The sequence below is a fragment of the Hyaena hyaena genome, unplaced genomic scaffold (genome assembly GCF_003009895.1).
Source record: "Hyaena hyaena isolate Hyena2069 unplaced genomic scaffold, ASM300989v1 scaffold_477, whole genome shotgun sequence".
Lineage (NCBI taxonomy): Eukaryota > Metazoa > Chordata > Mammalia > Carnivora > Hyaenidae > Hyaena > Hyaena hyaena.
Window position 1 is genome coordinate 462,487 of NW_024081112.1, and position 21,890 is coordinate 484,376.

General features: G+C 37.6%; 1 protein-coding gene across 2 annotated transcripts in view; it reads right to left on the minus strand.

The window, feature by feature from the left end:
- Positions 1-1,235: 1,235 nt before the first annotated feature.
- The window catches only part of ZMAT3 (zinc finger matrin-type 3), a 28,695-nt gene continuing 8,040 nt past the window's right edge, over positions 1,236-21,890 (minus strand). The window contains exons 3-6 of one of the 2 annotated variants that reach the window (XM_039254340.1): positions 10,629-10,748; positions 8,122-8,288; positions 7,902-8,002; positions 1,236-4,370 (exon numbers count right to left, since the gene is read on the minus strand). In XM_039254340.1, coding sequence (XP_039110271.1) covers positions 4,162-4,370; positions 7,902-8,002; positions 8,122-8,288; positions 10,629-10,748 — 597 coding nt within the window. In that variant the 3' untranslated portion in view covers positions 1,236-4,161. Of the gene's footprint in view, positions 4,374-7,901; positions 8,003-8,121; positions 8,289-10,628; positions 10,749-21,890 lie in introns of both variants that reach the window. The other variant, XM_039254339.1, reaches the window with a different exon arrangement.

Consider the following 21,890-nt stretch of genomic DNA (forward strand, 5'->3'; position numbering starts at 1 on the left):
GCAATAATGCTATCATCTCTTCTCTCTGTGAAATGCTAAAACTTGCTAAAGGCACTCATATTCTGGGCTTAACGGAGACAGGGTTACATGGGACCGTAAGCCAGTATATTTTTTTGGTAGCTACCCAGAAAGGGAGTTTACAAATGATCCTCCCATTTATAATGGGAAGAAAAGGTCAAACAGCTATCAGTAGAAACGTCGTATGAGAAGCTATTTACATAGCTATTTGTCCATTCGGCTAGATTAATAGTAATAACTGTTATGTATGAAACTCCTGAACAATGATTTGGCTGGTTTAAAAAAAAAAAGAAAAAGAAAAAGAAAGGTTTGCAAGGTGGAATATTTTTCAAGCATTTGTTCAAAAGCCTGCATTAAACCTTTGCCTATATTGACAAAATATTTCTATTTCTAAGGAAGCTTTATTGTCTTAGTATATACCTCACCAAGTTCTTCAGAGAGCACTTCCAGCCTACATCCTGATATTAAGGAAACAAAATAGGTTCCAAATATACCATCTCTAGGCCTCTCTGTAGAGGATACTCCACATAGCAGGTACACGTCTCCCCTGACACAAGTAAGGCTCTTTTTTTTACACAGGTCACTAGACAGTCCTCAAATTGTCGTTGCTCATGGTCCCAGCCAATTCAGGAGTGAAGGAATCCTAAATCCCACCGCTAATCCTTAGAATCTATCTACAGAGGAAGATTTAACCCTATATATACATATGTTTATATATAAACATGAAATATATATTTCTCCTTTTATCTTCTTTGAAAGTGTAGATAGGTAGCTATAAGCAAGCATTATCAGTTCTATAGAACAGCCTTGTAAAATAAGGTAGAAGACTTCATGCTTCCCTTCAGCTTGTTTAAGTCAGAGGAACATAAGGATGATCTCAGACAGTCATGGTTCTGCATTCAATCTCAGGGTTTCAAAAATCCTAAATGGTTTTCTAAGTTTATCAACTAATTATAAGGGGAAACAATGAAAGAGCTGGAGAAGTCACTTTTTCTAAATGAATGGTATAAAATATTATTCATCTTGCAGAATCCAGTGCAATAAGAGACAAGCAGACAAATGTAATAAAAACACATGCACATATTTACAAGTTGCAGTACATAATATACAAAGACAAGACCAACAGAGTATTTTTCTGTTCGGTGTGGCGTCAAAAGGATTACATGGCAACTCAATTTTATAGCTTAACTTTTTGAAAAAAACACTTCAAAGGCATATGCAATCCAATCTTTTAATTGGAACATGGAATTTTTCCTTTACAACTTCTTACCCTCAATATTTTAAGAAGGGTTTCTAATTGTTATCTTCTAACATTGACTTTGAATGACAACTTACACAAAGATATTCACAGAGAAAAGAGACTGATGTTATGAGTTCTTGCAGATGATTACTGAAATCTACTTGTTTGACTAAAGGTTTTCCATTGTTTAGGCCTCTGTCCATCCTTGTACAGAGCATATAAAAAGATACTATCATGACTCTTGGGGAGCACGGGGTGCGAATTCTAAAGCACATTACAGAGCGGGACTGGACTTCACAAAATGAAACCAATGGAGATCACATATCACTGCAGCAGGAACAACAGCCTTTTTCAACAGGGAGAAAAATACTGTCTACAGGGAATGCATGAATATGAGAAACTGTACCATGCAGAGATGTATTTATTTAGGTATTTCCTTTCTGACAACCTCTGTCACCCTTTATTTCACCTATGGAACAGAGGAAAATATTGCAAGGTAACAAGCCCAAAACAACCCACTGTCATAGAGATTTGTGATTTTTTTTTTTTTTTGGATGTGTATGTAACCTCTATAAATGATCATGGAAGTTATCAACTTCCTACAGTTTGGAAATTAAGGAGCAAACTGAGTTATTGTAGGCAATATGGTATCTAAAGTGTCATATAAAACAAACACATAGCTCTTTTTTAGTGCAAAAAAACAGAGCAAGTAAGAAATAACACTATAAATCTAACTTTTTCTTTAAAGAAAATGCATTTATGCATTCATAACATCCATTAAGGGCACTGGGAGACTGGAAACCTGAATATGCAAGGCCAGGAAAAACATCAAGGCCTTTAAGTCCACTGCTTTTTGTATAAATGCAATGAGATTGTTAAATGGGGAGAGTGGAGAAAATCCTTCCTTTAATTTTATTTGTAAAGGATAAATGGAAAGTAGATGAATGCCACTTTTACAAACTGTAAATTCTTAACAATCCTTTACCGTTATCTGAAATAAGGATCGAATGAAATCTTCTCCATGGTATCACATAAATATGTGTGTGTGTGTGTGTGTGTGTGTGTGTGTGTAGACACACACAAAGACATAAAGAGAAAGAGGGAAAACTGAGATTTTTAAATAATTATAGAATCAAGTGGCCAGCACTATTATATTAAAATCTACCAAAAAATTATACTTAGCAGCAAAATGAGTAACCTACTGACCAATAAAATAAGCTCTAAATTGCCCTAAACTAACCAATTATATAAAAGAATTATACTATGAGTCACAGATCTAGATAGAATCTCAATAATGTTATTTCATTCTTCTGTTTTGGAGAGAAAAACATTACTAAATAATTCTATTTTTCAAAAAACCACCACGTCAATAGAAGGGCAGCTTGATACTGAACTAGAGGTTAATCCCAAAACTATATTTTAAATAAGGATCCAGATTGCTCAAAAATTGTTCATAAGTATTAACGGAGAGTAATGATGATGATACTTTCCTTCTCCTCACCTCTTTGCTTACAGAGTTCTCAAGGAAAAAAGGAGTTTCATTTTTAATTAGTAATACAAGCAATCAAATGTGAATTGACCATAGTGCAAAGATACTACTCAATATAAACTTCCTGGTGAGTTTGGCCTTTCAAAAGAAGTATGGATGAGCACCAGTCTTATCCATGTAAATATAGTAAGTACATAAAATACAACTAATGAAAGTTCACAGGGCACTCCATTAGTTAATCTAGTCATAAACTAGAGCTTCTTAGTTTAAAAACAAAAAAACAAATAATAATACTGTTGTAATTATCAGATACCAAAGCCATCCATAATGTATTTCTATTATCTTTAAGGAAGCTGAATTATAAAGAAAGAAATCAAATTTCATGTATTTTACTACTGCAAATGATGATACTAAAATTTGATGAACTTGTTTTAAATTCCTCTCTATTTATGAAAGTATTTTTTCAGGACAGCCAACGAACTGGCAAGGCAGGAAAGAACGTAAATAAAATGTAAGGATCAGTTTATAAAAAAAGCTTGCCAAAACAAATATCATAAGATCAAGACCATCATACAAGTACATGTTATTATCAGTGAATAACTCTAAAACCATCTGAAAAATATTTTTGTAAAAAATAGCATATCTATCTTACACTCACTGGATATTGGAATGGGGGGCCTGGAAAGCCCACAATATGGCTGGGGCATGAAAATGAGCTTATTTTACAAGCTAATTCAACTGGGGCAGGGAAGGAAGGGGGGAAAAAGGAAAAAGGTGGCATTTAAATGAGTGAAATCCACAACTGGAAATGAAATTTCACCATCCGGAAGTCTACAAGCACATTGGAAGTGTATGAATCCAAGAAAATCTGCACTGCAATAATGGGAAGACATGATGAGGGAAAAACATGTCCTGGGAAAGGCCCTAATGTAGTTTATAATAGTATATCCTACTGGCAAGGCATTGCGTTGAGGTGGTTCCAAAGAAGCCTTGGGAAACCAAAATCTCTGCTTACCTGCTTTTACCGTTATCTGAAGGAAGAACTCAAGAAAATTCTTAACAGTACATAAAACTAAAATTGCAATAGAAGGTGAAATTCTCAAATAGTTAAAGCTCTAAGTGATCAGGCTACTCATTGACCAGAATTTGGTCAAAATAAAAAGTTATTTCTCATGGGGTAGGTAGGTCACATGCTCTAAGTAGTTCAACAAACTGACCTGAAAACGCATCATGACCTAAGAAGCACATTCTTTACCTTCCCCAATTTTGACATCTCATGGTACCAATGCAGGTTACATGTATTAACATTAAGCAGAGGAATGTACTTATATCAAAAGGACCACAAAAGCAGGGCATGTTGACAGAAGGCAAAACAACAGGCAGGCAAAGCTGCTCTATCTGAATGTAACAGCCACTATACATATCCCAGATTCTCCATCTCGTTCCTGTACCGCTGTTCAGACACCTTGCTTTTATGTTGCTTGCTCTCTAAATGCTGCCGGAATTCCATCTCTTCGCCAGCCCCGACATTACACATGGAGCAGTAAAACTGGCCACTTGGAGTAACACACATGGCCAGATCACGTGGGATTCTCTGCCGAGAGCGGGGATTGAAGTAAGGACCTGCTAGAGCAAGAGATAAAAGCAGCGTATTCACTTCAAAATATTTACTCAATAAATGATGACAGTCTGATTGATATCACTGTAATTTGTCACTCTAAGTTCAAATTATAAAATTCACGGACTCCCAGCTTTAAAAGAATGCAAAATTCCCAGATTTTTTTAAATTACAATTTTATACAGGTACAATCTAAAAAGCTGAAATCATTCTTCCAACTACTGTCAGGAAGGTTACTGTACAGCCAAATCCAAGCTCTCAATGGCAATGTCTCTAAAAAGTAAATAAAATTTTAAAAAACTGTTTAACATCCAAACATTATATAAAAAGTTTTATAATTATGCTAACTCTTTAATCCAAAACTTCTAAGAATTACCCCAACAAAATACTGAGAATTTTTGCATAGAGATTTGTCAACAAGGACATTATTCCTGATCAGTGTTCATATAAGTTTTTATGGGAGGATGTGGGGAAAGGCGAGATCAAATACATGATTTGAACAATTATGGTAATGAATGCAATGGAAAACCATGCAGTTGCTGTAAGTAATGAAAACTCTTTGATTACATGGAAGTGTAATTAAAAATGCTATTAAGTGAAACAAGAATATCACAAAATATAATCACATTTCTATTTAAAATAAGTATATAGAGAGATGGGAATGACATATACAAAAACGGTGGTGGAATAATTTTTTTCTTCTTTTTACATAATTGACTTTTCTTAACAATGTTAAATTGAATTTATTAGCCTGTGCATTCAAAAAAAGGTCATCTAGGGGCTCCTGGGTGGCTCAGTCAGTTGAGCGTCTGACTCGATTAGGCTCAGGTCATGATCCCAAGGTCATGGGATTAAGGCCTGCATCAGGCTCTCCACTGAGCGTGAAGTGTGCTTGGGATTCTCTCTCTCTGCTCCCCTCCTCACCTTACACTCAGAATCTCTCTCTCTCAAAAAAAAGTTAATCTATAATTATCTGAACAGATTCTTCTTTAGCTCTTAAAATACGCAATGTGACATATTTATAGGTAAACCAAATTATAACTAATGTATTTTTGGTTGGGGAGTTTTTGTTGTTTTTGGTTTTTTTTAGTTTATTTTTGAGAGAGAGACAGAGCGCCAGTGGGTGAGGGGCAGAGAGAGGGAAATACAGAAGCCGAAGCAGGCTCCAGGCTCTGAGCTGTCAGCACAGAGCTCAATGTGGGGCTCGAAGCCACAAACCATGAGATCATGACCTGAGTCAAAGTTGGATGCTTAACCAGTTGTGCCTCCCAGGCGCCCCTTGGGGGGGTGGGATTGTTTGTTTTTGTTGAAATATACCTGACACACTGTGTTACATTAGTTTCAGGTGTACAACATAGTGATTTGACAATTCTTTACATTATGCTATGCCCACCACCAGTGTAGCTACCATCTGTCACCATACAACACTATTACAGTACCATTGAAATTATAGTACAAATATGACTATATTTCCTGTGCTGTGCCTATTATCCTCTGACTTATTCATTCCATGACTGGAAGGCTGAATCTCCCACTCCCCTTCACCATTTTGCCCAAGCCGCCCTCCCTGCCCCTACCAACTATTTGTTCTCTATATTTACTTAGCGTAATACCATCTAGGTCCATCTATGTTGTTGCAAATAGCAAGATCTCATCCTTTTTTATGACTAATATTCCATAAAGTGTGTGTGTGTGCATGCAAATGTGTGTACACACCACAGCTTTATCCATTTATATACCAATGGATACTTGGGTTGCCTTCATATCTTGGCTATTGTAAGTAATGCTGCAATAAACAGAGGGGTGTAATATCCTTTCAAAAAAAGTGTTTTGGGGGGTGCCTGGGTGGCACAGTCAGTTAAGTGTCCAACTTTATTTCAGGTCATGATCTCATGGCTCATGAGTTCAAGCCCCACATCATGCTCTGTGCTGACAACTCAAAGCCTGGAGCCTGCTTCAGATTCTGTCTCCGTCTCTCTCTGCCCCTCCCCCATTCGCACTCTGTCTCTCAAAAATAAACATTAAAAAAATAGTGTTTTTGTTTTCTTTGGGTAAATACTCAGTTATGTAACTGGGTTCTTAAGTGGGACCACTGCTTATTAATTTTCTTCTTTGCTTTTCTATTGTAAGAAATACTTAAGACTTTCTCAAGATATTATTTTCACTGCATCCTACAAAGTGTAATCTATTTTTATTAGTGTTTGATTTTATGAATTTTTAATTTTCATTATGATTTCTTCTTTGATCCATGACTTATTTAGAAGTATTTTTAAATTTCCAAATGGAAATTTAGTCGCATTTTTTTAAATGCATTTTTTGCTACTGACCTCTCACTTAATTGTATTCTGGCTAGCGAACATAGTCTAAACTGCCATCTGTCCTAAAGTTTATTTTATCTATTTTTAAAATTTTTTAAAATATTTATGAGAGAGAGAGACACACAGAGTACAAGCAAGGGAGGGGCAGAGAGAGAGGAAGACACAAAATCTAAAGCAGGCTCCAGCCTCTGAGCCATCAACACAGAGCCTGACGCAGGGTGTGAACTCACGCAGGGTGTGAACTCACGAGCTGTGAGATCATGACCTGAGCCAACGTTGGATGCTTAACCAATGGAGCCACCCAGGAACCCTACTGATATTTACCTAATCTCAGTACAGCTATCTCAACTTCCTTTCAGCTAAATTTTTTATCTAATCTTATAATACTTATCTTTAAACCGGGACTTCAGTAAATTTACACTTACTATAATTACTGACATATATTTGAACTTTTATTAATCATATTACATTGTGCTTTCTATATGTCCCTTTTTTTTCTATGCTTCTCTTGCCTTTCCAACTAACCTTTTTTGGTTTTAGTTTGATTTACTGTCACATGAATTACCTCTGCTGATATGTGTGGAGGCTGTGACGGGGAGAGAATGAAGGACTATTCAGTCCAACTCTCCCTACTGGAGATAATCAGAAAATGCAGACAGCATTCCTCTAAAGTGGCAGTTCTGAACTGAAGGTGTGTATGAGAATCACCGAGGAAGCATTTTCCAACCACACTTATGTCTGGGTCCCACTCTGAATTTACCGATTAAAAATCTCTAAGTCATGGTTCAGGCATGTGTATTTTGTAAAAACTCCCCCAATAAATCTGATTCACCAGCCTCCTTAAAAGCCATTGCTATAATGTTTTTTTATTTTCCCCAACAAATGGAGATTTAACACTGTACAACTTTAAACCAAACAGCCCATTTTTATAATGCATTTTACATTTCTACCTGGCAAACACCAGAAGTATAAAGGCCTATGATCACAGACCTTAAAAAATAAACTATAATTTAAAATCAAAATAAATAATATAATTCATCAAAAAAATAAATAAATAGGACATGAAATAAATGCCAGCTTGAAAAGCCACTAGACAAATTGAACAAAACAATTAGCTAACCGCAAATTCTCAGGGCTATCTATTCCCATTAAAGGAAATAAAACTAATGAAGACCATCTGCAGAATGTAGCCAAGGCATGTGGAAATCCACAGGATACCTGAATTATTCTGTACTGCATACATATTCCTCCGATTAGGCATCATCTTATACTCATTCCCTTCTTTCCGGGTCCGCCGCTGACCCGCCTCTGAGGATTCCCTGGAGAAAAGAAATTGTAAAGGAGTGAGACTTCTCAACAAGGATCGCTTTCAACTCTTTCTCTAAAGACAGTCAGTCTTACACAACACTTTGGCCTCAGAGAAAGTGGCAATACCTACGAGAATGAGTTACTCTGAGCTTCCGCCAACCGCAGCCTCTTGGCATGATTCTTCCCTTGATAGTGAGCCTGAGCCACAGCCGGAGAGCTAAAGGAGGCATCACAGAGCTTACAGTAATCGTTCTCCGTGGCCAGGATCACTCTCCCTCCTGGCTTAAAGGAGCCCATCTGACATCAAAGACACAAGAGACAAAGTTAAAAAATAAAAATGCTAGAGTTGATTCCCTTCTTCCCCTCAAAGGTCCCTCTAAGTGTTGAAAGATAACCAAAGGTTACAGTTTGACCACAAGCATTTGGCTTTGTAAGGAAAGGACATAATTCATTCCAGAAAAAAAGCAACAACAAAAACAGGGAGAAAAAGAAAAAAAATGCTGAGAGATAATTGTGGTTTTGTATTACAATCACCTATGTATCAGACTGGTTAATGGTTTGTTGCTATCTCCATGGAGAAAATTTTTAAAAGAAGTATAGAAGAGTCAGGGCAGCACAAGTAAGGCCTAAAATCACATTATCAGAAAGATAAAGTCCATTCAGAATCCATCAACAAGCATTCAATGAATGCCTATTGCTTTTAGGGCTTGCTTCCTAATGCAGAAGGGATATATAGACATATATTTACAAATGAGCCCTTCTCCCCAAAGACTTTAAAAATTAGCTACAGATATAGCTAGGGAAAAACAACCAACAGATTCAGACAACTGTATTCAGCAGAGAAACCTAACACAGTACCTGGAAGATAGTATCTATTCAATAAACACTGTTGGGTTAACAAAAAAAAGACAAACTAGATTTTGGCTAGAGGAAAATAAAATACATAATAAGGAGTCTGGAAGGCAGTGTATCATGGACCAGCTGAAGGAAACAGTATTGCTTCACCTAGACAGAAAGATTTTCTGGGGACAGGATAGCTGTCTCCAAAAATCACAAAGGGCTATGCTGTGAAAGAAGGCTACAGCTATTTGATCAGGAGTGGGGGACCCAGCTGAAAACGGCCCCTAGATGGAGTGACCCTCATATTCCAGAGGAGCCTTGAGGAGTAAGGGCTCTGAAAACTGCTCAGCCTGAAAATCTGTCTGGGTATTTTCCTGTCTTCTGATTCTGTTTTACCTTCTCTCATTTACCCCACAAACTTGTGAGGATGGAGGTAATAGCTAGTATTGCTATCCACATTAGAAATACTGGAAAACTGATATCCAGACAGGTAAAATTATGCCATGGTGGTTAGGAGTAGGGGTCCAAGGTCAAAAGAAATTCTTGCTCCACCACTTGACAAAACAGGTAATGCCATGGACAAGTTACTTAGCTTACTTGAGCTTCTAATAAATGTCTAGGTGAGACAAATGTCGCTGGCCCACAGGTTACACGCCCAGTAACAAGGCCAATACCTGCAAGTTCTTGGAAGCACTAAATGCAATTGGGCTCCAGGACTAGAATGAGGCAAGATAAGCATTTGTCACGGGCATGAAATTTAAGGGCGCATCAACAAACTCAGCAATCAAGGTAAGTAATATTTTAATTGAACATTTTTACAAATCAAACCTAATACAAAAAATATCAACGTAAACAAAATATCAAAACTTTAAACAAAGAAAGGATCAGGAACAATGAAAGACCAACTCATACTGTAGCCTGAGGCAAAAGGAAAATCAGTAATACCTGCCCCGTCTTTAAGTTGTTGACATTTTGTTTACTACTAATTTTTTCACATTAATTTTGGATTTCTACAATATGACATTAAAATATTTAGCTTGATAACTGAATGTGTTGGCTTCCTCTTAATTCTGTGCCTCAGTCAAGTACATCCCTCAGCTCACCTTGGTCCCAGCCCTGAATGAAGTAACGCATGAAAAGTGCTTAGCAGAGTGCCTGGCATAGTGAATGCTCGATGAGAGTTATTATTATTTATGACCATGTATTCTTCTACGGACGAAGACAGATGAAGGAATACAATTTATATTTCAGAGGCTATTAAAGTACACGATTATCTTGCCTCAAACACATGCTTTATCTACCAAACAGTAAAAGGACTTGGCTCTCAAGTGTGTGTCATTACACTAAAGTCCAGAAAAAGTGTATATAGGCTCTCACCATAGAGGTAAGAAAGGGGTAATCTGAAAAAAACTGACCTTGCTAGAAGGCAAAATACGAAGTCAATGGGATTAACTGTAATAAAGATACAAGTGTTTAAGTACCTCTCTTTTCATTCAGAGCTTAGCCTAGATGTTCAGAGTCATTTAACCCAGAATTTTGAGAAATGCTTAGAGAAAGGTACGTGTAGCAATATGTTTCTTCATCTCATGCATCATAACCAAAGCCAACGAGAAATCTCTAGGGTCACGTATGTTGGCGAGCTTTACATCCAGCACTACAGTTCAAGGACTTCCAAGTACCAAGGAGAACCTTTGGGGAGTACATGCCCAACTGTACGCTGATGGGCTCACGGAGGACAAATTTCATTCATGACCACTTGTGCACAGGACAGCATCCACCCTGACATGCGCGTCTCACCTGTGGAGGGACAGAGGTGGCTGGGGCGGCCACGGGTTCTACCACACTGCTCATTCTGGCAGGAGGAGGACAGCTGTTTGCTGCATAGTAATTTCGGAGCTTCTTACCATGATTCTTACCCTATAAAGAAAATGAAATGAGTAATCCCCATGAAGAAAATTGGTCAAATTGAGTTAATGTACTCTCTAACAACGCAGAAAAAAGGGGGAAACCCCACGCAATGTTACCTACATTTTATTCTTTCAGACATATGCAACAGTGGGGTAAACAGACTACTAGATCTTAAAGTCAAAGAGTCTACTCTTTGGTTCCAATAGAATGATTTTTCCAGGAAAGATGAGGGAACAAAACCGAAAAATATGAATTCCCTATTATTTCTGGAGAAGAATCACATTTTCCAGGGATCTATGTCCTCCCCCAACTTGTTGCCATTAATATGCCACTGCCTAAATATGATTTTTATTATACTGTGATCTAATCTACTTTATAAGTCAGTAATGAAATGGATAATCTAGTTATTTTTACAAAAATAGCACTTACAGAGAATTTTTTTTACTTGCAAAGGACTCTCCTGTGCATTAGCTCATTTTTTGCTCACAAAAACTCCTGTAAGAAGAATTTGTTAATATTCCCCACATATGGCAGCTGAGGAAACCAATCCAGAGAGGGAGGAGGACTTGCCCCCGGCACCTTCAGTGGGGGGGTAAGAAGTGGGGCCATAGCTTGGGGCAGGTCCTCTGAATCGAAACCAAGGAAGGCCCTTTTGACTATATCATGATGGCCTCAGGAGGCACCGTGAACCTTTACTAAAATGCATCTGCCTCTCTCAGCGTGTTTTAAGCTGTTATTCACATGACTGTATTCCCTGAACTGACAGAAACTGATGGGAAGGGTCAGTGGTCAGAAGGCATTCTAAATAAGGATGAAACAATGGGTTACTCTTCAAACCGCACTGTACACTTCAAGCTTATAGGCAGTCATTCACCATCTACTATAGGCGAAGCCCTAGAAATAAAAAGACCTCGCACACACTCAAGAGGAAGGGACAGATATGTGAGCAGGTAATTAAAGTAAGTACATACATTCTACCTTCTGACCACTGGAAAGCCCAGAGGTGCTCTTCATAGTCACGGTAACCTCCAGAGAGTCAAATCCAGTGGTCATATCTGTGGCTTCACCACATTCTAACTCTAGTCAGCATCACACCATTGTTACTCCCTTCTACCATCTTCTGTGACTCCCTCTTACCTCCCCACTTATTTTCTAAACTCTGCAATGTCCAAACCTCCACCATTGGCCTTCTCCATCTACATTATTTTACCCTGTCTCATAGCTTTAAAACAACCAACAAGTTAGTAGCTCCCAAATTATCTAACTCCATCTCTATTTTAGACTGAGTGACTGTGTTCCACCAAAATTCATATGTGGACATCTAATCTGGAGGTGGAGCCTTTGGGAGGTGATTAATCACTGTCCTTATAATAAGAAGCCCAAGAGCTCCCTCACCCTCATTCTGCCACATGAGGATCCAAGGAGAAGTTGGCTGTCTGTAACATGGAAGAGGTCCTTGCCACAACCCAACCATGCTAATACCGTGGTCTCAGACTTTCAAAGCCTCCAGAACTATGAGAAATAAAACTCATTCGGGGCGCCTGGGTGGCTTAGTCATTTAAGCGTCCGACTTTCGCTTAGGTCATGATCTCGCAGTTCGTGGGTTCGAGCCCCGCATCGGGCTCTGTGCTGACTGCCAGTTCAGAGCCTGGAGCCTGTTTCAGAGTCTGTGACTCCCTCTCTCTCTGACCCTCCCCTGCTCGCTCGCACTCTCTCTCTCTCTTTCTCTCTCTCTCTCCTAGAAATAAATAAAAAAAAAAAAAAGAAATAAAACTCATTCTAGCTCCAGGGACTTTGTACTTGCTGTTTCTTTTGACTGGAATGTTCTTCTTTCAGTTCTCTGCATGGCTAGCTCCTTCTTATCTTTCAGATCTTAACTCAAATGGCATCTCACTGAATGCCATTCTCCCCTACTCTGCACACACATACACTCTCTAACATGTTACCTCACTGTCTGGTTTATCCTAGTTCCACTCAGCATGATCTGAAATGACATTGTTTGTGTAATTGGTTTTTTATCTCTTTTTTACTTTCTGGAATGTAGACTCCTTAAAAATAAGGACCTGTCTTGTTTACTCTCTATCCCCAATGTCTAGAACAGCTTCTAGGCACCTGTCTGGTTCAGTCAGTAGAACACGCAACTCTTCATCTCGGGTTCATGAGTTTAAGCCTCACATCAAGGTGCAGAGATTACTTAAAAATAGAATAATAAATAAATAAATCTAGAACAGTTTCTAGCAATAGTAGGCAATCAGTAAAGATTTATTGGATAAATAAACCAATGGAGATAACAAATTACCAGGAGAATACAGAAAAGGAATTTCTTAACTCTGCCTGAATGTGTCAGAGAAGGCTTCCGTGAAAAGGGGACCATCAAGTCATCTTTTAAAATGAGCAAAAGTTTACCAGGCAGGTGAGGAATGAGGGGAAAGAAAATAGTGAACAGAAGAAATACTATAAGCAAAACCCAGCCTGCTGTATTGAGGAGCCAAAGGAGAGATGGTCTTCTGAATCCTCTATAGAAGAGTAGGAGTTGAGATATATAGTGGGCTTAATGGTGAAACAGATCTTGGACTTCAAAGGCAGCAGGAGCCCCTGAAGGACTCTAAGCAAAGTAGTTACATGACTGCATTGCATTTGATAAAAATTAACCTGGAATTAGCATGGGGGATAAATCAGAGTGGATCAGAGCTGGAGTTGGGTAGATAGAAGAAAGCTAAGGACAAAACCCTAAGACAATATAATGTAAGAGTATGGTAAGAATGAGGATCAAGAAAATGAGATTGAGAATGTCTGGCGCATCAAATAAAATGAAAACCAGACAAGTATGGTATTATGGAAGCTAGAATAAGGTGTTTCCAAAGAAGTTAGATACATTATGACCCAGGAACTATACTTCTAGGTATCACCAAACAGAAACATACGTCTAAGGAGATATCTAGAAGAGTATTCCTAGGGGGCACCTGGGTGGCTCAGTCAGTTGGGCGTCCAACTTCAGCTCAGGTCATGATCTCACCGTTTGTGAACTGGAGCCCCAAGCTGGGCTCTGTGCTGACAGCTCAGAGCCTGGAGCCTGTTTCAGCTTCTGTGTCTCCCTCTCTCTCTGCGCCTCCCCCTCTCTCACTCTGTCTCTCAAAAATAAATAAACATTAAAAAAAAATTTTAAGAGTGTTCCTAGAAGGGCTGTTAGTAACACTGAAAAGTAAAAATAATTGAAGTGTCCATCTACAGGATAACACATAAATCATAGTCTGTTCCTGCAATGAAACACTATACAGGAGTAAAAAAAAAAACATTCCAGAGCCATGCAAGGCAATATGAACTATTCTAACAAAAAAGCTGAATGAAAAGAACAAGTTGCAAAAGACGATATGGAAGAATAATTTTTTAATATGGGAGTTAAAAACATGAAAAGCCACTACATTTTACCCACAAAAACAGTATGTAGCAAAAATACAAAAAAAAAAAGAGTAATGGAACAATAAATATCAATTCAGTACAGTAGTTACACCTAGGTGCACAGGAGAGGATACAATTGGGAAGGGATACATGGGGGTTTCAACTGTATAGTTTTCACTCTTTCAGCTTGATGGCAAATATACAGGTTCATTATATTATTTTTGTGCCTTTTTATGTCTTAAGTATTTCATAAAAGTTTAAAACAACACTACAGCAACAAAAAAGAGTTGTTCACCAGGTCAGATGCTACTGTGGGGTTGAGTAATGTCTGGACAGAGAAGTAATGCTTGGATCTAAAATCAGAGGTCAAGAGTAACTTTGTTAGAACCATTTCAGTAGAGAGGTTATGAGGTGACATAGAGTGGCTTGGGGGGAGAATGGGAGATGTGAAAACAGAAATAATTAGTATAGGCAAATATTTAAAAGAGCTCTGTGACAGAAAGTAGACAAATAGGGTAGAGAGTGAGAAGGGGAAGTGGGTCAAGGGAAGATTGGTTTTAAACCTGGGTTTTACTTAGGCTCGTTTGCATGACAAATAGAAGGAAGTCTGTAAGCCCTGAAGAACAGATGGTGCAGGAGCTAAAGCCTGTTCCTGAAGAGGAAGAAGAGGATGAGGCACATAGTACTACAGGAAGGGCCAACATCAGACACTATTCACAATTTTCAAACAATTATACACCTGTAACAAAATGATAATAATAGCAACTAACATTTTTTTAGCATTTATATGATAAGCGGTGTTCTAAATACTTCATAAATGTTATCTCATGTAAACTTCATGAAATCTCCATCAAGTAGGTATAGTTTTTATTCCCATTTTACACAAGGAAATGGAACTCAGGAGAGTTAAAACCTTGCCCAAGAGTTTCCAGACAGCTAGGCAGCAGGTACCTGGGCATGTGTGTCCCCATCTACTCTCTATAAACAATACAGAACAGTAAGAAAAACAAATAAAACTACACAAAAGCCATGCCCTCCACATAACCAAAAGGCACAGAATGCCCAGACTTCAACATAACTTTAAGTAAAAATAGGAAAAACGTGAAATCCCAGTGAGCAATCACTCACACTTCTGCCACAGTCATTCACAGTAAGCAAGAGTCTTTCTGCAGGAAAGAGAGAAGAGGGAGCAGCAAGCATGAAATTGCTCCCAAACTACCACCAAGAAAAATAAACTCACCCTAAATTTGTAAACCCTAAAACATGATCTAGGGGAGCAGAGCACTCACTACTGAACAGGGCTTAAATGTACACATGATCTGAAGTGGCAAAGTGGCTTCTGGAGGAGAAAAAGACAAAAAGGAAGGAAGAAGGCAACTTTTGGCAATGGGAGGTAAAGGGGGGGGGACAAAACAGGAAAAGCTAGCATCCTACAAGACAAAACAACAACAACAAAATTAGAGGACATAAAACCACACACACCCACAGAAACAAACTGAATAACGGAACTTTGCTACAGTTACAGAACAGATTGCCACTGAATGAAGACTCTCATAAACCACCCAAAATCTTCAAATGAATAGATGAAAACCAGTCAGTTCTTTATTTTTGAAAAGTAATCAATTCTATACAAAGTTATTACCAAAGAAATCAACATATCTCAGCAAATGTCTCCTCGCCCCCCCCAAAAAAAAAATGAAACAGAAGAAAACCATTAAGGCAACACTCCAAACTAAATTAAATATATTCACACAAGAATTTGGAAATATGAAAAATCACCTTCAATCAGGAATCCAAGAGGTACAAGGAAAAATGGACAAAACAGTAAGAAATGAGAAGGGTCATTAAACTCAGGGGGAAAAAAAGGAATTTTATCAAAAATGAGAAGGAAATGCATGCCAAAAGAAAACAGACACAAATGAAAATATAGAAAGAGACACTGAAGAAAGACAGAAAAATAGTCAAGAAAATAAAACAGTATAAAGAAAAATATCTTAAAGGGGCAGAGAGGAAGCAATGGAAATAGAGGACAAGAAGGAATACTTTACGTAAAACTGGAGTCCCTGAAAGACAAAAAACAAAACAAATAGAACTAATATTTGAAATTATAACCCAAGAAAATTGTCCAAAAGTAAATGAAGACCTGAATCTACATATTGATAAGGCACATGAGGTTTCTGGGAAAACCAACCTAGAACAATAAGATCTGAAGTATATTTTTTACAAGGTATGAGACTTCAAAGAAAAGGGAAAACAGCCTCGAGCTTTCCAGGCAAAAAGACCAAATAACTTACAAATACATAGGACTTAACTTGGCATCAACAATATATAAAAGAAGGCAGTAGTTGAGAATCTTTTTTTTTTTTTTCAACTTAATGAGAATTTCAACCAAGGATTTTATATATAGCCAACTGTCGCTGTATCAAAGGTCAGGACTAAAGAAAAACATTTTAAACATATACAACCTTGGGAATTCAGTACTTCTAAGTCCTGCTTGACGAATCTGTTGGAGCTTCATTCAACCAAAAATTGGCTGGGAAAACTTCAGCAAAAGGGCTGATGATAAGTATTTCCATAGATATAATTCTAGATCAAAGACTAAATAAAAGGTGGAGAAGAGGATGAAAGATTAATGTTCAAATATTACAGGACACAATGGAAATCATTTAACAAAAGAACAGAAAAAGGAAGAGGAAAGTAGAATAAACTCACTGATTCTGCAAGAGACATTTTAGCTGGAATACCATTAAAAACTGACAAACCACATAGGCACCTGGGTGGTTCAGTCGGTTAAGTGTCCAACTTCAGCTCAGGTCATGATCTCGCGGTTCATGAGTTGGAGCCCTGCATCGGGCTCTGTGCTGATAGCCCCTGTGTCTCCCCCTCTCTCTGCCCCTCCCCCTCCCCCCTCTGCCCCTTCCCTGCTTCCCTCTCCCCTCTCTCTGCCCCTTCCCTTCACATGTATGTTCTCTCTCTTTCTCTCTCTCTCTCTCTCTCTCTCTCTCAAAAATAAAGAAACATTAGGGTGTCTCATTGGAGCACCCGGGTGGCTCAGTTGGTTTGAGCATCCAACTTCAGCTCAAGTCATGATCTCATGGTTCATGGGTTGAAGTCCCATGTTGGGCTCTGTGCTGACAGCTCAGAGCCTGGAGCCTGCTTCAGATTCTGTGTCTTCCTCTCTCTCTCTGCCCCTTCCTTGCTCACAGTCTCTCTCTCTCTCAAAAAATAAACATTAAATTCTTTTAATAAATAAACATTAAAAACAAAAATTTTTTTAACTGACAAACCAGATAATAACACATTAAATAAGTGAACAGGGTAGTAAGATCATTTAAAATGTATAAATAATAGGGTAATGAGAACGGACAATATATGGTAGGATGTGACACTTTCGTAAGTATACATTTTTTGTGTAGTTTCGACTTTTAGAACTGTATTAACATTTCACAAATTTAAAAAAAGAATCAAAGTCAACAGGGATTGAGGAGAACTAGAAATACAAATAGAAACAAACAAACCTAACTGTATATAATAAATGAATAACATAACCATACTGAATGGAGGGGAGGGAAAAAACATTCACATAGTTTTAAAGTATCTCCCCCAGGATACTTATTAAACACAAAAAGAAAAATAGTAACTTTATAAAACAAGAACCTTAGCAGGCAGTGTCTTTGTAACCCAAGTAACATTGTAAAACAATATTTTGACTATATATCATGCTAATGACAAAAAACACAATACACAAATACTATTCTCTGGTTAGTAGGTTTGTTTTTCATGGGGATGTACTTTATCAATCCCCAAACTATATATACTGAGAGAGAAAGTGTGTGTGTGTGTGTGCGCGCGCGCGCGCATTGTGCTTAATGAGTGCCTACGTTTTTTACTATCATAGAAAGAAGTTAAACATTAAGAAAAGCTGGAAAGCTAGAATGAACACTGTCATACTGTACCCAAATTGGAAGTTTCAGTCTGAACTCCATTTTCAACATATGTGCACGTAAGTACACATAAATATGTGTATATATAAATATGTATAACTAGCTTCGTCACTGAGATGATCTAGAAACACTAACTTCCCACTAGCAAAGAGCATACCTTACACTCAGATTTTGGCTTCTAAACACCATTCTCCAATAAAAGGAACCTGGCTCCTTGAAGAAGTGGCTGCCATAGGGAACATAAAAGAAAATCCTAGAATCTTTTGTATTCAGGAATTAAGGAAATTCCATGACAAAAATTAGAGGGATGTGTCAAAAGGACACAGCCACCAGCTTGAAGATTCTCATACTTTTCAAATCTGGGACAATATAAACATCAGGATAAATAATGATAGTAATCCATTATATCCTTAGAATAAAATAAGAATCCATCATCTATGGTGATTGAATGAAAGCAGAAACTTCTTTCTTAAAGTAAAATTCCAACCGATAAATGTAGAAAGAATAATTAAAACAGAAAAATCACCTTTTGCAAACACCACAGTAATGATGAGTGCAGGGAAGAATCATCAAAGGATGTTAAAACTACTCAGTGAAAATACCATAAGAAATGAAATACTCACAGAGGCTCAAAGTATCTCCCCATATGATACTTATTAAACACAAGAAGAAAAACAGTAACTTTATAAAGAAGAACCCTGGCAGACACCACCTTAATCAGTGATCAAAGTCAACAGCACCATTGATGCAAAATATTCACATCATCTCCTTCCCAACATGATGCACTGGGAATGATGTAACATCATATTCTTGTCAAAAAAAACCCCACATAATCTGAATTTAATAATGAGAAAAATCCACCAAACCCAAATTGGGATAGTCTACAAACAACTCTTCAAAAATTGCAAGATTGTAAAAGGCAAAGAAAAAACTCAACCTGTCTAGATTAAAGGAGACATAACAACCCCAGGCAAAATTTCATCCTGAATTGGATCCTGGAACCAGAAAAAGGACACCATCAGACAATTGGTGAAATGTAGTCTATAGATTAGATAATATGTTGTTATCAGTGCTAATTTTCTGATTTTGATAGAGAAGAATTTTATCAAGGAAACAGTATCAAACTATGTATACTATAGTTACATAAACATTCACATTTGGGGAACCTGGATGAGGTACATGCAGGAATTTTTTGGTAGTGTTTTGGGAACTGGTTAGAAGTTAAAAGTTATTCAAACTGAAAAGTTAATAAAATAGGATATAACTTGCCCACAAGTAAATGGCAGAGCTGGGGGTCAATCCTGAGCCACCAGGCTCCACTGTACCCTAGGAAAACTTAACAGTATTAATGACCATCTCAGGTACTAGGAACTATTCTAAATGTCTTACACATACTATTACTAGGGACATCATCATCTCCTTCTTCATGAGGCACAGAGGAGTTGGGATATATTTCCAATGTCATGCATCTAGTAACTAGTGAGACTACAATTTGAAGACTAGTCTGACCCCGAAGTCCATGATTTCATGTTCTTAACTAATAGCCTATAAAACAGATGCTAGCAAAGGAAACAGAAATCAAAAAGACCCTTAAAATTTAAAGACAAAAATGTCAATATGAAAAATTCAATATAGAGTTAGAATTCAATACCTCTTAGAAATAAAGGAATGATTAAAGAGAGAAGAGATAAGCAATATAAAGAATCAAACCAGCTAGTTCAGGCAAGGGGTAACAAAATTACCAGGAAAAGAGACAGAGAAAATACAGAGAAGAATTTTATCAAGGAAACAGTATCAAAGACAATTCCCCAGAGCTCAAGGGAAACAGGATTATGCAAACTCAAAGGGAACTACTAGCGCTCACCAAGGCCAATGAAAAAAGATGCACAACTAAACACATTCATCACTGTGAAATTTCAGATATCAGGGATCAAAAGGAGAGCCTAAAAGCTTCCAGGGGGAAAAAAAAAATCCCAAAATTAAAGTAGGTCATCTACAACGGAATAAGAATCAGAGTAAGATTTCTCTTCAGCAATACTAGATTACAAAAACTAAAAACACACACATACACACACAATGAGGTACAGCCTTTAATGTTCTTAGGAAAAAAATATTTCAACATGAAAATGTCACATATGAAAACATAATACAAATATTTTTAGATATACAAGGGCTCAGGAAAATGTATTTCTTATAACTCCCTCATTTTAAAGAGAGGTATATTGTAACATACATTTATATTTATTCTTTCTTCCTTCAAGTAATGTGAAGAGGTATTCCAATAAAACAAGATTGAATGATAGAAAGAAAACATGTATATTTAGAAAAGAGTAGCCCAAGCCAGAGAGCAATGAAGAGAAATCCAAAATTAACAGCTGTGCAGCAAACCCAGAAGGCAACTGGTTGCAAACGGAACAGGAAGATGGAGGGATCTAGGATAAAGTGCAGATTCCACACAGTGGAAAGTGTAACTGACTGTTTGGAGGGGGAAATGAGGATACGATAAAGACATATTATGTAAGAAAAAGAAGGCACAAGAAGAAAAGCACTGAAGTACTCTGGGACATACAATAAGCTACACAATGAAGTCATGATCCAAATGTGAAACTAGTCCAAATTAGAACAGGAAATCAGTGGGTCTAATAAAGATATATAAAATGGACTGTAAGCAATAAAAAGAAATGTTGAGAAGGTAGCAATTGTTATAAATGCCTAAGACTCTTCTCCCTAGGTTTTTAAAGTGTCAGAAACTCAAGGAAAAACAAAAGGTTATTTCTAAGTTACAATCCACATATGAAACAAACTTAAAAGGGGCATGATTTTGAGCAGTTGCTGCCATTCAAGAAAGGGTCATCCATTTAAACTTCTCTTTTGAGTAGCATGGGATCATGACATTGGAAACAGAGAAGAAAATAGCTCTGCTGTGGACAATATTTCCCTACTCAAAGTAATGCAAAAGCTGAATGTCAATCTTCAACAATTGGCATCAACCTCACAGAGTGCAGAAAATTTAATTTGATTATTGAATAAGCAAAAATGTGATCAACCTTAACAGTGTCAAAGCAAAACTATTGCCAACCCAAGATGAGAGGTTGGAAGAGAGATTGGAGAAGAAAAGGAAGGTAATTACTGCTTTTCATTTTATGCCCTTTGTTCTATATGCATTATTTTGTGTCAAAATTTCTTTAAATGTTTTGTGGAACCTGTTACTAGTGGCAAATGCTACAAAAGATCAAGTGAGAAAGAGCCAGATTTGACCTGTACGATCACAGGTGACCTTGGAAAGGACCGTTTCAGTAGCATATTGGAATGGAAACCAGAATGCAGTGGTGGGCTGGGGAATGAATAGAAAATGAAGACCAGGAGAGGACGATTATACCTGTAAGAACTCTTAGGAGAGAGGAGAAAAGTTGCCCAAAAAAAGGTATTAAAAGCACAGGGAAGGTTGCTGTTGCTATTTTTATTTACATAGAAAAACCTGAGGAGGTTTTTAATTTGATAGAAGAAAAGAAGTGATGACAGGTGATGAAATCCAGTTAGGGCAAGGAATCAGCCTTGTACAGAAGAAGGATTATGTACTCTTCTGAAACAAGAAGAAATGAGGTTTGGGTGGCGGGGGGGGGGGGGGGGGGTGTTCTAGGATGGGGAGGCAGAAAGCTGGTGAGGCACAGCCACCAGCTGGATCATGGAGAACTTCTATCCTCTAGTAAATGCATTTTGACTAATCTCAGTCCACTGCAAGTTCATATGGAAAACAACCAGATGGAGAATTTTGAAAAACATAAAAATTAGCTGAGATTATAGTCAC